Below are 18162 nucleotides of genomic sequence, written 5' to 3'. Positions count from 1 at the left end.
AGCAGGTGGAAAATGCCCTGGAACTTGCTGCCTACTAGGGTGGTGGAAGCAGAGACAGTGAATGGTTTCAAAAGGAAATGGGGTGGGGCAATTGAAGCAAGGGCAGCGGAGGGTGGGGGGGCGGGGGGAAAAAGGGACTGACCGGATTGGTCTACGGAGAGCTAGCGTGGACTCGATGGGCCGAATAGCATCATAAAAGTGACGCTGTGGCTTGACTTGGCAAGATAACTAACCCAGGAAAAGGAGGGGGATGCAACACTCCACCCCCCCCACCACCGCCCCCCCCCAACCCCACCAAGAGAGCCTAATAAAACGTACAAAAAGCGCATTACAGCTGTTTAAAGAAAATAAAAACACACACACACACAGAATCAGGAGGTTGCGCCAACACAGGGTCTGCCGTCTTCAGCTGGGCCCTCGAGAATCACGCGAGCTAACCAATTAGGACCCGGCGTAGGCCCTTCGGCCCCTCGAGCCTGCGCTGCCATTCAACAAGGTCGGGGCTGATCAGACTGTGGCCTCAACTCAATTCCACATTCTACCTACCCACCACCAACACCTCCCCACCCCCCGACCCCCCGCAACCGTGTTAGTCAAGAATCTATCTACCCCGGCCTTAAAAACGTTCAATGGCCCAGCCTCCACTGCTCCCTGCAGGGGGAGTGGGGGTGGGGGGGGGGGGTAGATTCATGGCCTTCAAAAGAAAAAATAATGCTTCTCATCCCCGTTTTAAACAGTAGACCCTTTATTTTCAAAACTGTGTCCCCTCCGAGGTCCAGTCTCTCCCACAAGGGGAAACATCCTCTCGACATCCAACTTGTCAAGTCCCCTCGGGGTCTTATACGTTTCAATAAAGTCACCTCTCCTTCTTCTGAACTCCAGAGGATGCAGGGCCAGCCTGTCCAACCTTTCCTCTTAAGATAAGCCTCCCCCCGCCCCCCTCCCCCTTCCCCCAAAGATGGGGGAGAAAGCGGGAGCAGGCTATTGAGTTGGATGATCAGCCATGATCATAATGAATGGCAGAGCAGGCTCGAAGGGCCGAATGGCCTGCTCCTGCTCCTAGTTTCTATGGAACCATCCCGGGCGTCATCAAGTGAATCTCCTCTGAGCCGCTTCGGGCGTATTTATATCATTCCTGGAGTAAGGAGACCAAAACTGTACACAGTGCTCCAGATGTGGTCTCACCAATGCCCGATATAACTGTAGCAAAACATCCCTCTGTATATATTCCATTCCCCTTGCAATGACAACACTCCATTTGCATTCCCAATCATTGCTGTGCCCTAATAGCGTTGGAGGGGGAGGGACTGACCCGGATTGGTCTACGGAGAGCTAGCATGGACCCGATGGGCCGAATAGCATCATAAAAGTGACGCTGTGGCTGGACTTGGCAAGATACCCAACCCAGGAAAAGGAGGGGCGCGCAACACCCACCCCCCCAGAGAGCCTAATAAAACATACAAAAAGCACTTTACAGCTACTTAAAGAAAACAAAAACACACACACACAGCATCAGGAGGTTGCGCAAACACAAGGTCTGCCGTCTTGAGCTGTGCCCTCGAGAATCACGCGAGCTAACCAATTAGGACCCGGCGTAGGCCACGTCAAATTTTATGATTCATGTACCAGGACGCCCAGGTCCCTCCAGGTACCAGAGTTCTGCAATCTCTCGCCATTTAAATAACGAGCTGCTTTTCTGTTCTTCCTGACAAAGAGGGCAAGTTCACATTATACTCTCCAGGCTGCCACATTTTTTGCTTGCTCACTTAACCTATGTGCCTCTGCAGAATTCTCTTCACAACTTACTTTACCTACCTAAATTTGCTAGTGACCCACAGTCATACACCATCCAATTTAAATGATATAAATTGTAAATAGTTGAGGCCCCAGCACTAATCTCTGTTACATCTGTTACAAATGACCCATTTATACCTACTCTCTGTTTCCTGGTAGCTAATTAATCCTCTATCCATGCTAATATGTTACCTCCTGTGCACCGTGAGCTCTTATTTTGTGCACCTAACCTTTGATGTGGCACCTTGTCAAATGCCTTCTGGAAATCTAAGTGCAGCAGATGCACAGGGTTCCCCTTTATTCACTTCCTTGCTTGCCACTTCCTCATGGGCTCCAGTAAATTAGTCAAACACGACTTCCCTTTCACAAAGCCATGTTGACTCTGCCCGACTGTGTTGCAATTTTTCTAAGTGCCCTGCTATAACCATTTAAATATTAGATCTCAGCAATTTCCCCATGAAAGATGTTAAGCTAACTGGCCCGCAGCTTCCTGCTTTCTGTGTCCCTTCTATCATGAATAGAGGAATTAGATGCGCTATTTAAAAAAATAGAACCTTTCCAGAATCTAGGGATTTTGGTAAAATTAAAACCAATGCATCTACTATTTCAGCTGCCAGTTCTTTTATGAGCCTAGGATGAAGTCTATCAGGACCAGGGGACTTGTCGACTTCCAGTTCTAATAACTTCCTGAGTACCCCTTCCCTGGAGATTGTAATGGTTATAAATTCCACTTTCCCTTGAACCTCCTGATCCACAATTATTTCTGGGATGTTATTTGTATCCTCTATACAGCGAAGACAGTTGCCAAATGTCTGTTCAGTTCAGTTCATCCACCATTTCCTTATTTTCCATCGTTAATTCGTTATTAAAAATCGGGCACAGGGTCCCAAAATAAAAAAAAGTCCCACCCAAGGCTTTGCTCTGAAACGAAGGTAAACACACCTCGGATTCAGACGCTGACGGTGACGGTGAAACCCGCTACTCCACCAGGGGACGGGAAGGTAAAAAGGCAGCTTCGGAACATGGGCAAAACAGCAAAAACAAATTAAACTCCTTCCCTTTCCACAGACTGCCGGGCTGGAGCTGCATTCGTGTAGCACCTCTTGTGAGCCTCAGGACTGCTCGGCAGGCAAATAAGTACTTTCGGAGAAGTGCAAGTCACTATTGCAACGTAGGAACGCTAACATTTCACCAGGGGGGTTAAAGCGCTTAACGCACTCCATAGGACAGATGCAAAAATGCCAAATTTCAAAGGGGCCGATAGTTTAATGCTGCTTGAGGAAAGGGGTGCTGATTGGCTGGCAAGTTGGCTCTGAGCGGCGACCATGGAGATTGCATCAGGGAATATTTCCATTTGCTTCCACGACAATTAACTCCATAATCCTTCTACCAGCCTGGGTCAGAGTCCCCGAGTCCCTGCGCTAGTCGTGTTTCACCGGGAAGCACGCTTGCCTCTTAAATCAGAAGGCTCTGGGTTCCAAGTCCCACTCCAGAGGCCTGTGTGCAAAAGTCCCAGCTGACACACTCCCAACGTCAATACCAAGGGAATGCTGCCCTGTCGGAGGCACGGTCTCTCGGATGGAACATTGAACCGAGGCCCGCCTGCCCTCTCAGGTGGCTGAGAAAGATCACATGGCCAGCAATTCAAAGGACAACAGGGGGGAGTTGGAGGTCCTGGGGCCAATATTTATCCCTTGATCAACATCACAAGAACAATTCACCTGATCGTCAACCCATCGGTGTGCGTGTGTGTGTGGGGGTGTGGGGTAGCAGGGAGATCTTGCGGTGTACAAATTGACTGCCGTGTTACCTACATTACGAGAGTGACTACACTTCCAAAAAGTGCTCCATCGGCTATGAAGCGCTCCGGGGTGGCTGATGTTCATGAAAGGCGCTACATAAATGCAAGTTTTCCTCTTATTTGTTCGGGCCAGGCCAACCCTGTAAAAACGACAGCGAGCTGCGCAGATTGACCCTCAAATCCTTATTCCTGTCACTGAGGCTTACGACAGAAGCATTTCTGTATCCCTGTGCGTGCACTGGTTTGGAACAGTATTACCCCCTCCCACACTGACTACTTGTTTTGGGTCTTTTCCAATTGTGTTTATGCCCAATACACGCAAAAAAAAACGAACATTACAAAGATAAAACATCTTCAGATTTCATTTGGAATAATGACGTCATCAAGATGGTGACCGGACACGCAACAGTACTTTGAGCACTTTGGAGTTCTCCTTGAAGCCAGTGAGGTCGAGGGGAGATTAGATAGCGGCAACAGGATTCTGAAAGTTTTTTTTTTTAAGTTCTCTTTCACGCGGTGAGGGCATCGCTGGCTGGGCCAGTATTTATTGCCCATCCCTAATTGCCCCTTGAGAAGGTGGTGGTGAGCTGCTACCTTCTTGAACCGCTGCAGTCCATGTGGTGTAGGTACACCCACAGTGCTGTTAGGGAGGGAGTTCTGGGATTTTGACCCAGCGACAGTGAAGGAACGGCCAATATGTTTCCAAGTCGGGATGGTGAGTGGGCTTGCAGGGGAACTTCCTGGTGGTGGTGTTCCCATGTGTACGATATAGATGGGTTGGTGGAGTGGGCGGTAAAATGGCAGATGGATTTTAACATAGAGAAGTGTGAGGTCATACATTTAGCGAGGTCAAACAGTTACAGGGATTACACAATAAATGGGAATATCCTAAGTGGGGTAGATGAAGTGAGAGATCTTGGCGTACAAGTACAGAGGTCCCTGAAGGCAGCAGTTCAAGTAGATGAGGTTGTAAAGAAGGCTTATGGAATGCTCTCCTTCACTGGCAGAGGTATAGAATATCAGAGTAAAGATATAATGTTGGAATTGTACAAAACACTGGTGAGGCCACAACTGGAGTATTGTGTGCAGTTCTGGTCACTACATTACAGGAAGGACATAATAGCTCTGGGGAGAGTGCAGAGGAGGTTTACAAGAATGTTGCCAGGGTTAGAAAAGTGTAGCTACGAGGAGAGATTGGATAGGTTGGGGTTATGTTCCTTAGAACAAAGAAGGCTGAGAGTTGACTCGATTGAGGTGTACAAAATTATGAGGGGAATAGATAGAGTGGACAGGATAAAATTGTTTCCCTTGGTGGAGAATTCTAGAACCTGGGGACATATATTCAAGATAAGTGACAGAAGGTGTAGGGGGGACATGAGGAGGAACTTTTTTTACACAGAGGATAGTGGGTGTCTGGAATTCGCTGCCCAAGTTGGTGGTTGAGGCAGAAACTCTAAACTCTTTTAAAAAGTACCTGGATCTGCACCTCAAGTGCTGTAAGCTGCAGGGCTATGGGCCGGGTGCAGGAAGGTGGGATTAGAAAGGGCACCTGGGTGTCCTCGGGCTGGCATGGACAAGATGGGCTGAATGGCCTCCTTCTGTGCAGTAACTTTTCTATGGTTCTATGGTGTCTGCAGCCCTTGTCCTTCTAGATGGTAAAGGTTATGGATTTGGCAGGTGCTGTTGAAGGAGCTTTGGCGAGTTCCTGCAATGCAATTTGTAGATGGTACACACTGATGTCACTGTGCATCAGTGATGGAGGGAACGTTTATGTTGGTGGATGGGGTGCTGATCAAACAGGCTGCTTGGTCTTGGGTGGTGTCGAGCTTCAGTGTTGCACTCATCCAATCAAATGGAGGGTATTTCATCACACTGCTGACTTGTGCCTTGTCGATGGTGGGTCAGGCTTGCGAATCAGGAGATGAGTTAGTTATAGTTAATCGCCACAGGATTCCCAGCTTCTGACCTAATCGTGTAGGCTAATTAGACACAACCAGATCAGCCATGATCTTATTGACCGGCGCAGCAAGCTCAAAGGACTGAAAGGCCTTTTCCTGCTCCTAAGTCCAATGTTCCTATGTTTCTAGATGGCTGGTCCAGCTCAGTTTTTGGTCGATGGTAGCCCCCAGGATGTTGATAGTGGAGGATTCAGCGATGGCAATGCCATTGAACGTCATGGAGAGATGGTTAGATTCTCTCTTGTTGGAGATGGTCATTGCCGGGCACTGGTGTGGCATGAATGGTGCTTGCCACTTATCAGCGCAAACCTGAATATCATCCAGGTTTTGCTGCATTTGGACATGGACTGCTTCACTAGTGGAGGGGGAGCGAATGGTGCTGAACATTGTGCAACAAACATCCTCACTTTTGACCTTATGGTCGAGGGAAGGTTATTGATGAAGCAGCTGAAGATTGTTGAGCCAAGGATACTAATCTGCCGGTATAGAAAAGCTAATCTCATTAGCTGACGACACAAGGATCAGCGGGACACAGGTTAAGATTTTGGGCAAGAGATGCAGGGGGGGGTGGTGGTGATGCGAGGAAGAATATTTTTACGCAGCAAGTGGTAACGACCTGGACCCACGAGTAGGTGGGGAGGGGGTAAGCGGAGATGATGAATGATTTCAAAAGGAAATTGGATGGGCGCTCGAGGGGAACAAACTCGCGGGGGAATAGAGTGGGGGGTGGGAGATGGGGCTGACTGGATTGTTCTACATAGAGCCACTTACTTTCAGACACCCCAGCAAACTCCAAGCCTCAGGAGGCAGTCCCTGACTTCTAGGATTGCGACACTTCCCCTTTTGTGATCACGTGTCTTTTTTTTTAAATAACAAAAGAGAAAAAGAGAGGGAGGCAGAACAATTTGTATCGGGAGGTCCACCTCACTTCGTGCAAACCACTTGAAGCAGGTCGGCCACCCAAACTCAGGTCACGACAGAACCCTCACGCCCAGCAGACAAAGAGCAGGAACCATAGGTTCAAGAGGCGGCGGTGGTGGTGGTGGTGGTGGCGTGACAAGAGTCCGGGTTCGCCGTGCCAAGATGCGCTTTCTACCTACGTGTTGCAGCCTGGAGCTCTGGGCCTTGATGGCTTAGAGGCTCCGACTTAGACGCGGGCGATGGAAGGATTTGCAGGTTGGCACTCGACCTGTTGGGCCGCGTTAAAGAGCCAGCACCTCCACGAGACCCCCTCAATAGGGCTGCGCTGCGTTTTAATTGGGTTGGGGATGGGGTGATTGGGTTGGGATGGGGGAAGTTCCCTTATCAGAAACAGCAAAAAAGTTCCAACTTCCCCTTCCTTAAAACAAAAAAATAGGAAAGCAGCCATCATTCTTCCATTTTCTTGGCCTTATCTTAGGCCAGTCAGCCCATCATGCCCTTGGAAAGAGCTGTCCAATTAATCCCACACCACCTCGCACTGTAAACTCTCCCCGCCCCTTTTTGAAAATTCTTCTTGAATCTGTTTCCACTGCCCTTCCAGTTTCAGGTCACACCAACTCGCTGGGTAAAGGAAATTCTCATCAGTCATCACTGGCTCTTGTCCTCTGGTTACTAACCCTCCAGGTAGCGGAAACAAGTTTCTCCACCCCTCTCCCCCTACCAAGACCACCCCACCACCCCCCCCTCATCGTTTTGCATGCCCTCTTGTTAAATAAATCTCGACTCGATCCTCTCTCCTCTCATGTCGTCACATGTAGGCTACAGCCAAGGTGACTGGCATCTCGCTGCACCACTGTCATGCCACTGGCTGAGGCACACTGCCAGGAGATGTCCTTCTTGTGCCCGCCTCTCCCTCCTTCCTACCCTATAGCGCAGCAAGACTCATCTTCTTCAAACCCCATAGCCAGGGAAAGGCGTTCTACTACAAAATACCTGGCCTCATTCCACAGCAGCACGACCAAGAGCACATATTCATATACTTGTAGGGACATGTACACACGTGTTGTAAAAAAATATTTTTTTAAATAAATTCATTCCAGGGATGTGGGTGCCACTAGCAAGGCTGGCACCCCATCCCTGGCTGCCCCAAGATCGTGGCAGTTCTAATAGTTCCATTGCCATGCCAGGTACATGGGCCGTACATTCCAAACGATTGGCCGATCGAATTGAACGGCGTACGTTCCTTCCCTGCTCGTAATAGGCAGAGTACAGGTTGTACTCACCCAGCCCACGCTTGCAAAACCCAAAGCAAACCCCAAAGTCTACCGTTGGATGCGATTCCGCTATTGGACGCCACTTGCTGAACAACCCTGAGTGCGCTAATCGCTACAGTATCAACCAAGTTAAGATAATCAGTCAAATTGATTAAGTGGCTCATTTACACTTGCTAGAGGCAACGTACATTCATACACAGGGACCCGTACTCCGCAAACAAAAGGAATACATTCGAGCCTTGCGCTTTTTAAAAAATATCCCGGAACTTGGGGAGCCCATGGTCCCCCATTGTTTTCACCATGGTAACACCTCGGCCAATCAGAGTTGAGTGGCCAACCAATCAGCAGCCCTTTTCTCCTGCAGTATAAATTGTTGTGATGGTTTGAAGTTTGGCATTCTTGCACAAATTCCCATGGTAAGATTTTAAACTCTCCTGGATTATTAGTTCAGGGTTCCGCTTTGGTAATCCAGTGACACAACCACGGCATTGCCTTACATCCAGCACGCTCACCTCCCTCCCTAAACCTCGCCACCTCTCTTTCTTCCGTTGAGACACTCCTTAAAACCTCGCCTTTCAAGCTCGGCTTTTGATCATGCATCTCAATCTCTCGTGTCTCTCAGCGTCAATTTTTTTTTGTTTGATACCTTTCACAAAAAGCACCTACAGGCGCTTCGGAAATAACTTGCATTGCTATAGTGCCTTTCACGACCACCGGACATTACCAAGTGCTTTACAACCAATGAAGTAGCTCTTGAAGCGCAATGACTGCTGTAATGTAGGAGCCGTAGCAGCTACTATTGCGCACGGCAAACTCCACAAACAATCTGGGATCATGACCAGATTGATCTGCTTTTGAGACATATGACTGGGGTATAAAGATTGACCGGGGCACCACAGAGAACTCGCCCCCAGCTTTTCTCCGAAATAGGGCCCATGGGACCTTCTACATCCGCCCGAGCAGCCAGGCAGAACGGCTCGGTTTAAATGCCTCCTGCAAAAGGACGGCACCTCCGGCAGCGCTGCACTCCCTCAGCACCGCACCGGGAGTTGCCAAGTCTTGGGTTTCTGCACTGAGCTCCTGGAGTGGGTCCTGAACCCGAAGCGTGAGGGAACATGATCTACTGAGCTGAGGCCGACAAGGGGCGGAGGCGGAGGAGGAGGAGGAGGAGGAGGAGGGAGGGAGGGAGGGAAGGAGGGAGGGAGGGAGGGAGGGAAGGAGGAGGAGGGAGGGAGGGAGGGAAGGAGGAGGAGGGAGGGAGGGAGGGAAGGAGGAGGAGGGAGGGAGGGAAGGAGGAGGAGGAGGGAGGGAGGGGGGAGGGAGGGAGGGGGAGGGAGGGAGGGAGGAGGGAGGGAGGGAGGGAGGAGGAGGGAGGGAGGGAGGGAGGAGGAGGGAGGCAGGAGGAGGAGGGAGGGAGGGAGGGAGGAGGAGGGAGGGAGGGAGGAGGAGGAGGGAGGGAGGGAGGGAGGGGGATCGGGTCAGATGGTCAAAAGCGTGGGCAAACAGGGAAGGGAGGCTGGGCTTTGTGGGAGCCTCTCACAGGGAGGGAGAGAGGTTCAGGGAGGGAGTCCCCGGAGACACAGCCGGCCCACAGGGGAGCGATTAAAATCCGGGCGGCGGGGGGGGGGGGGGTTGAGGGGGGTGAGGGGGGGGGGTGAGAGGGGGGGGCGAGGGAGGGGAGGGGGGGAGGGGGGGGTGAGGATGGTGAGAGTGGGGGGTGGGGGTGAGGGAGGGGGGAGGGGGGTGAGAGTGGGGGGAGGGGGGTGAGAGTGGGGGGTGGGGGTGAGGGAGGGGGGTGAGGGAGGGGGGAGGGGGGGGAGGGGGGTGAGGGAGGGGGGAGGGGGGGTGAGAGTGGGGGGGGGGGGTGAGGGAGGGGGGGTGAGGGAGGGGGGAGGGGGGTGAGGGAGGGGGTGAGGGAGGGGGGAGGGGGGTGAGGGTGGGGGTGAGGGAGGGGGGGGTGATGAGTGGGGGGTGGGGGTGAGCGAGGGGGGAGGGGGTGAGGGAGGGGTGTGGGGGTGAGGGTGGGGGTGAGGGAGGGGGGAGGGGGGTGAGAGTGGGGGGGTGGGGGGGGGTGAGGGAGGGGGGGGGGGGTGAGGGTGGGGGTGAGGGAGGGGGGAGGGGGGGTGAGAGTGGGGGGTGGGGGGGGGGTGAGGGAGGGGGGTGAGGGAGGGGGGTGAGGGAGGGGGGTGAGGGAGGGGGGTGAGGGAGGGGGGTGAGGGAGGGGGGAGGGGGGGTGAGAGTGGAGGGTGAGGGAGGAGGGAGGGGGGTGAGAGTGGGGGGTGGGGGTGAGGAGGGGGGAGGGGGGTGAGAGTGGGGGGTGGGGGTGAGGGAGGGGGGAGGGGGGAGGGGGTGAGAGTGGGGGGTGGGGGTTGAGGGAGGGGGGGGGGGGTGAGAGTGGGGGGTGAGGGAGGGGGGTGAGGGAGGGGGGAGGGGGTGAGAGTGGAGGGTGGGGAGTGAGGGAGGGGGGGAGGGGGGTGAGAGTGGAGGGTGGGGGTGAGGAGGGGGGAGGGGGGTGAGAGTGCGAGGGTGGGGGGTGAGGGAGGGGGGAGGGGGGTGAGAGTGGGGGGTGAGGGAGGGGGGTGAGGGAGGGGGAGGGGGGGTGAGAGTGGAGGGTGGGGGTGAGGGAGGGGGGAGGGGGGTGAGAGTGGAGGGAGGGGGGTGAGGGAGGGGGGAGGGGGGTGAGAGTGGAGGGTGGGGGTGAGGGAGGGGGGAGGGGGGTGAGAGTGGGGAGTGGGGGGGGGGAGGGAGGGGGGTGAGAGTGGGGGTGAGGGAGGGGGGGTGAGAGTGGGGGGTGGGGGTGAGGGAGGGGGGTGAGAGTGGGGGTGAGGGAGGGGGGGTGAGAGTGGGGGGTGGGGGTGAGGGTGGGGGGTGAGGGAGGGGGGAGGGGGGTGAGAGTGGGGGGTGAGGGAGGGGGGAGGGGGGTGAGAGTGGGGGGTGGGGGGGGGGAGGGGGAGGGGGGTGAGAGTGGGGGGTGAGGGAGGGGGGTGAGGGAGGGGGGAGGGGGGTGAGAGTGGGGGGTGGGGGGGGGGAGGGAGGGGGGAGGGGGGTGAGAGTGGGGGGTGGGGGTGAGGAGGGGGGAGGGGGGTGAGAGTGGGGGGTGGGGGTGAGGAGGGGGGGAGGGGGGTGAGAGTGGGGGGTGGGGGGGGGGAGGGAGGGGGGAGGGGGGTGAGGGAGGGGGGAGGGGGGTGAGAGTGGGGGGTGGGGGGGTGAGGGAGGGGGGTGGGGAGGGGGGAGGGGGGGTGGGGAGTGGGGGGTGAGGGAGGGGGGTGAGGAGGGGGGTGAGAGTGGGGGTGAGAGTGGGGGGGGGAGGGAGGGGGGTGAGAGTGGAGTGGGGGGTGGGGGGGGAGGGAGGGGGGTGAGAGTGGGGGGTGGGGGTGAGGAGGGGGGAGGGGGGTGAGAGTGGAGGGTGGGGGTGAGGAGGGGGAGGGGGGGGTGAGAGTGGGGGGTGGGGGGGGGAGGGAGGGGGGTGAGAGTGGGGGGTGAGAGTGGGGGGAGGGGGGTGAGAGTGGAGGGTGGGGGGGGGGTGAGAGTGGGGGGTGGGGGGGGGAGGGAGGGGGTGGGAGGTGGGGGGTGAGGGGGGGGGAGGGGGGTGAGGGAGGGGGGTGAGGGAGGGGGGGGGGGGGTGAGAGTGGGGGGTGGGGGTGAGGGAGGGGGAGGGGGGTGAGAGTGGGGGAGGGGGGTGAGAGTGGGGGTGGGGGGTGAGAGTGGGGGGGAGGGGGGTGAGAGTGGGGGGTGGGGGTGGGGGTGAGGGAGGGGGAGGGGGGTGAGAGTGGGGGGGGGGGGGGGGGGTGAGGAGGGAGGGGGGTGAGAGAGAGTGGAGGGTGGGGGTGAGGGAGGGGGAGGGGGGGTGAGAGTGGGGGGTGGGGGGGGGGTTGCTGGTTGATAGGGGGAAATGGGACTTGGTGCAGTTCAGGACACACTTCTCCCCCGATCTTAACAGGCTACCGGAAGCTTCTGCGTTTGCCCACTGGAGAAAACGGTTCACGGTTACAGTTACCCAAAGGCAAACGATGCAGGCACCGGGGCGGGCAGCGTTAAATACAACCACCAAGTTTTCATGAGCTCCAACCCGAGCAAGAGGCTGAACGTTTGTGGTCGCGCCTTCCTAGGCCTGTGCCTGCCCTGCAGGCTGGGGAAGTGAAAGAGCTCACAAGAAGCAGCCCAGTGACCCATCCGTTGTGACAAGCGGACCCGGCCACGCCAAGAAAATAAAGGAAAGAAGGTGGAGGGGGGAGCCAGGCAATCGAATCAGACACCGGCGTGATGCCTGCCAAAGTCAAATGGCACAAAGGGGAAAGGATAAAGGGGGCAAGATGTGGGCTTTGGGGGGGGGGGGGGGGGCGGAAAAGGGGGTTGCTAGCAAGTCATTTGGCTCCCAGAACAGAACAGAATAAGGAAAGTCAAACACCAAGTGCAACACTAACAAACATAGCCTGGGCAGAGCAACACTGATGGCTTTAATTGAGAGTGTGCACCACCAAATTGAACCATCCTGCTTGGGAGGGGAGGGGAGGGGGTTAAAAGGGAGAGCAGCAGGAGCAAGAATAACAGGAATAAGGGCATTTTTTTTTTTGTTCAAGAAGTAGGTATGTGGACCTGAAACAACATAAATGGGATGGGGAGGGGAGGGAGGTTGGAGGGAAAACAGTCTCCCTTTAAGTAAAGAGGTGGGCTGACTGGTGGGAGGAGATACACTCTGCAGAGGAGATGAACATATTATTTTTGAAGATTTTTAAAAAACAATGTAAAATTGAGAGAGGGTGGAAATTGCACCTACCTTGTGCCAGACTTGTCCCCCATGCTTCTGTTTCCCCCCCCTTACCAAGGTGAATTCTCCAGTGTGCAGTCCTGAGAGGGAGGGAAAGGTTGCACAATTAGGATTTTTTTTCTGGTTGTTTGGAGGAGGAGGAGGAGGAGGAGGAGGGGGGGAGGTTGGTGGTGGTGGTTCAAGGGGGTTTGATGGACATGGAGTTGGATCTTCTCTCTCCCACACGTTGTTCAGAGAGGGAGGCGGCTGCTTTGACCCAGGAGAAACCCAGACAGAGCGGAACCCCCGAACGTTACAATGTATCCAGGGCGCTCGAGCCCAGGCGCCGGAAAACACCCTCCCCCCCTCCCCCCTTCTCCTCCTCCTCCTCCTCCTCCGACAACGACCCCGGCCTTTGATTGACAGCCGCCGCCCTCAGCGGCCAATCAGAGCCCGCCCCCGGCCCTGATTGACAGCCGCCCCGCCCGGCCGGCCAATCGCCGCGCCGCGCGTCACGTGGGGGCCCGCCGCGCGTTCTTCTCTCTCTCTCTCTCTCGCCCTGCCACCGCCCACTCCCTGGCCCCGCCCCTCTGACGTCAGCAGCCTGCTGCACTGCTCCCTGTCTGCAGCAATGCCTTTCACGAGGAGAGGGGGAGAGAGAGAGAAGGGTGGGGGGGGCTGCCTTATGTTTATGGCAATGCAGGTAAATGGACATGTTCACCCCCACCCACATCTCCTCCTCCTTTCACTTTTGGGGTGACCAGAGTTCTCACTCTCAGTATGGGTTAGATAGAGAGTAAAGCTCTCTCTACACTGTCCCCATCAAACACTCCCAGGACAGGTACAGCACGGGGTTAGATAGAGAGTAAATCTCTCTCTACACTGTCCCCATCAAACACTCCCAGGACAGGCCCAGCACGGTGTTAGATACAGAGTAAAGCTCCCTCTACACTGTCCCCATCAAACACTCCCAGGACAGGTACAGCACGGAGTTAGATACAGAGTAAAGCTCCCTCTACACTGTCCCCATCAAACACTCCCAGGACAGGTACAGCACGGGGTTAGATACAGAGTAAATCTCCCTCTACACTGTCCCCATCAAACACTCCCAGGACAGGTACAGCACGGAGTTAGATACAGAGTAAATCTCCCTCTACACTGTCCCCATCAAACACTCCCAGGACAGGTACAGCACGGGGTTAGATACAGAGTAAAGCTCCCTCTACAGTGACCCCATCAAACACTCCCAGGACAGGTACAGCACCGGGTTAGATACAGAGTAAATCTCCCTCTACACTGACCCCATCAAACACTCCCAGGACAGGTACAGCACGGGGTTAGATACAGAGTAAAGCTCCCTCTACAGTGACCCCATCAAACACTCCCAGGACAGGTACAGCACCGGGTTAGATACAGAGTAAATCTCCCTCTACACTGACCCCATCAAACACTCCCAGGACAGGTACAGCACGGGGTTAGATACAGAGTAAAGCTCCCCCTACACTGTCCCCATCAAACACTCCCAGGACAGGTACAGCACGGGGTTAGATACAGAGTAAACTCCCTCTACACTGTCCCCATCAAACACTCCCAGGACAGGGACAGCACGGGGTTAGATACAGAGTAAAGCTCCCTCTACACTGTCCCATCAAACACTCCCAGGACAGGTACAGCACGGGGTTAGATACAGAGTAAATCTCCCTCTACACTGACCCCATCAAACACTCCCAGGACAGGTACAGCACAGGGTTAGATACAGAGTAAATCTCCCTCTACACTGACCCCATCAAACACTCCCAGGACAGGTACAGCACGGGGTTAGATACAGAGTAAAGCTCTCTCTACACTGTCCCCATCAAACACTCCCAGAACAGGTACAGCACGAGGTTAGATACAGAGTAAAGTTCCCTCTAAACTGTTACACTTAAGCAGTCCATGTCCATATGCTAAAAAGACCTGAATTAGGATGATAAATGGCAAGTAACACAAGTGTCAGGCAATGTCCATCTCCAACAAGAGAGAATCTACCCATTTCCCATGACATTCAATGGCATCACCATCACTGAATTACCCTGTATCAACATTCTGGAGGTTATATTGACTTGCAACTAAACTGGACTAACCATATAAACACTGTGGCTGCAAGAGCAGGTCAGGGGCTGGGAATTCTGTGGAAGGTAACTCACCTCCTGACTCCCCAAAGCCTATCCACCATGTACAAGGCACAAGTCAAGGATGGAGTACTCCCCACTTGCCCGGATAAGTGCAGCTCCAATAATATTCCAGAAGCTTGTCACCAACCAGTACACAGCTGCCCATTTGATTGGCACCCCATCCACCACCTTGAACATTCACTCCCTGCACCACCGCACAGTGGCAGCAGTGTGTGTACCATCTACAAGATACACTGCAGCAACTCACCAAGGTTCCTTCGACAACACCTTCCAAACCTGTGACCTCTACCACCTAGAAAGACAAGGGAAACACCACCACCTGGAAGTTCTCCTCCAAGCCAAGAGCCTGGAACTCCCTCCCTAACAGCACTGTGGGTGTACTTACACCGCATGGACTGCAGCGGTTCAAGAAGGCAGCTCACCACCAGCTTCTCAAGGGGCATTTAAGGATGGGAAATACATGCTGGCCCAGCCAGCGATGCCCATGCCTCACGAAATAATTTAAAAAGTGGTCCAATTAATAAAAAGATTCTTAACATAAATCAAAACCCCAGAGATAACCTGACTAATTCTATTGCAAGAATGGTTCCAGGGATGGGAGACTTCAGTTAGGTGGCTAGATTGGAGGAGCTGAGGTTGTTCTGGTAAGTGTAGAAGAGGGTCAAGAGGAGATTTGATCGATGTGTTCAAGATCATGAGGGGTCTGGACAGAGCAGGTAGGGAGAACCTGTTCCCATTGGCGGAAGGATTGGGATCCAGAGGACACTGGTTAAGGTGAATGGGAAAAGAGCCAGCGGAGACTGGAGGAAAATCTTTTTTCACCCATCGAGTGGTTAGAATCTGGAATGCCCTACCTGAGGGCGTGGTGGAGACAGGTTCCATTGAGGCTTTCAGGGGGAGGTGGTGACCTAGTGGTATTGTCACTAGACTGGTATTCAAGAGACCCAGGGTATAGAGCCTGGGAGACCTGGGTTCAAATCCCACCACAGCAGATGGTGAAATTTGAATTCGATAAAAAATTTGAAATTAAAGTCTGCTCCATTGTCAATTGTTGTGAAAACCCATCTGGTTCACTAATGTCCTTTAGGGAAGGAAATCTGCCGTCCCCTTACCTGGTCTCGGCCTACATGTGACTCCAGACCCACAGCAATGTGGTTGACTCTTTTAAAAAAAAACACCCTCTGAACAAGGGCAATTAGGGAAGGGCAATAATGTTCCTGGCCTGGCCAGAGACACCCTCATCCCGTGAACGAATTTTAAAAAAGGGGGAATCGGATGATCATCTGGAGAGGAAGAAAAATATGCGGAGCTACGGCGGGGGTGGGGGGGGGAGGTGGGGGGTGGAAAGGCAGGGGTTGGCGGTAAAGCGGGACTCGCTGAATTACTCTTGCAGAGAGCCAGCATGGACACGATGGGCCGAATGGGCTCCAGCAGTGCTGTAACCATTCTAGGATTCAAAGGTGATGACAATATTATGTCTAAATGTAGAAGTTGCACCTTCTACCTGCCCCAGAGCGTCTCCAAACCTTGCCCGTCATGCCTGAAGTTCCTTCTCCAGGCCCCATTGGCCCCGTCAATACCAGGGAAGAGAGGGAGGCAGCCAAGGAATTTTATTAGATGGAAGGCACTATATAAATGCAATGTTTTAATTGCTGCTGTTGTGTTTAGAAACATAGAAACTAGGAGCAGGAGTAGGCCATTCGGCCCTTCGAGCCTGCTCCCCCATTCATTTTGATCATGGCTGATCATCCAACTCAATAGCCTGCTCCTGCTTTCTCCCCATACCCCTTGATCCCTTTCGCCCCAAGAGCTATATCTAACTCCTTCTTGTAAATATACAACGCTTTGTTCTCAACACTTACACACTTCTCAAATTGTTAGAAAGACAGGCCAGGGAGAAATCGTGCAGAATTTTCTGTCTTGGTTACTATCCAGGCACGCGACGAGGGTCCAAATGAGATCAGCCACGAAGCACCCCACAGTCAAACTGCTTGGCACGGCTCACTCTCCAGGTTAACCTTGGCCTCTTGGCAGGCAGCCCGACATCTTGGCAATTATATCCTCAAAAGAGTGAGAAAGAGAAACAAGTATTTAAATCTTTACTGTCATCTCTTTCCAGTGCTCTCCGGGCTCGTGTGCTGTTCTCCGTGCAACACATCTCTCACTACGAACGGAAATTTGAACGCAGGGAGGGAATAAGACTTGCATTTATATGGTGACTTACACATCCTCCTCAGGATGCCCCCAAGGAGTTTCACGCCATTGTACTCCAGAGGAATATTACTTAGAATTTTTAATATATTCTTTCGTGGGATGTAGGCATCACTGGCAGGGCTGGCATTTTGTTACCCCTCCCCTACTACGAGGCCATTTCAGAGGGCACTGAGGGGTTTACCCCATTGCTGTGGGTCTGGAGTCACATGTAGGCCAGACTGGGTAAGAATGGCAGATTTCCTCCCCTGAAGGGACATTAGTGAACCAGATGGGTTTTTTTTACAACAATCGATGGTAGCTGTCATGGTCAGCATCACCGAGACTAGATTCCAACTTCAGATTTGTTAATTGAATTTAAATTCCACCGGTTGACGTGGTGGGATTTGAACCCGTGTCCCCCAGACTATTAGCCTGGAGTAATCCTCTGGGCTACTAGTCCAGTGACATGACCACTACATCACCAGCTTCCCCCAGGTGACAGCACAGAAACACGCCATTCGGACGAACAGGTCAACACTGGAGTTTATGTTCCGCCCGAGTGTTCTCTCCTCACCTCTAGATCTAGCCCCAATCAGCATGTCCTTCTATTCCTTTCCCCCTCATGCGTTTATCCAGCTTCCCCTTAAATGTGCAGCTCAAACGCTCCATGTGGTAGCAAGTTCCACATTCTCCCCACCCTCTGGCTAAGGAAACTGCCCCGGAATTAGCGAATGGATTTATTGGCCGCTCTCTGAAATTGACAGACTCCAGAAGAGACAATTTCTCCGTGACTATCCTATCCAACCCTTTAATAATCTTTGAATATTGCTGAAAGGAGAGACAAGTTGCTGAAGATTTTCGTCTTGCACTCATCAGGGCAAATGGAAGAATTCCAAATTTCAAACGATCGCAACAGTTTACGCTACAGGAGGAAAGGATGCTGATTGGTGGGCAAGTCAACTCTGATTGGCCAAGGCATTGCCACAAAGAAAGCTGCAGGCTCCCCAAACTCCTGGGTACTTCAAAAAGGTGCAAGGCTTGAACATAATTCTCTTGTTTGCAGAGAACAGGCCACTGCATATGCATCATTCACTGAGTGCTGTCCAATGGTGGAGTCACATCTAACAGATGGTGATCTTAATGTTGATTTTGTAGATTGATGAAGCAAGTTCCCATAAATGACAATTTAGATGAATTAAGCAGATTTGATTACCACATGGGTGGATGCTACCTAGAACTCCCCTATTCTTCTTTGAATTAGTGGCTGAGAGATCTTTTATATCCACCAGAGAGGGCAGGC

At 53.5% G+C, this 18162-nt stretch overlaps 1 protein-coding gene across 2 annotated transcripts in view; it reads right to left on the bottom strand.

Moving 5' to 3' along the window:
• Positions 1-12906, bottom strand: part of LOC121272389 (arrestin red cell) — a 141577-nt gene extending 128671 nt beyond the window's left edge. Inside the window, exon 1 of one of the 2 annotated variants that reach the window (XM_041179059.1) lies at positions 12526-12906. Coding sequence is in view for 1 of the 2 variants with exons in the window: in XM_041179057.1 (XP_041034991.1) it covers positions 12526-12548 (23 nt within the window). In the remaining variant the exon portion in view is untranslated. The remainder of the gene's footprint in view (positions 1-12525) is intronic. The other variant, XM_041179057.1, reaches the window with a different exon arrangement.
• Positions 12907-18162: the final 5256 nt, after the last annotated feature.

This window comes from Carcharodon carcharias, chromosome 33 (assembly GCF_017639515.1).
Source record: "Carcharodon carcharias isolate sCarCar2 chromosome 33, sCarCar2.pri, whole genome shotgun sequence".
In the NCBI taxonomy this organism is placed as follows: Eukaryota; Metazoa; Chordata; class Chondrichthyes; order Lamniformes; family Lamnidae; genus Carcharodon; species Carcharodon carcharias.
Note: the sequence above shows the minus strand (reverse complement) of the source record. Positions and strands in the feature narration are given on the sequence as shown.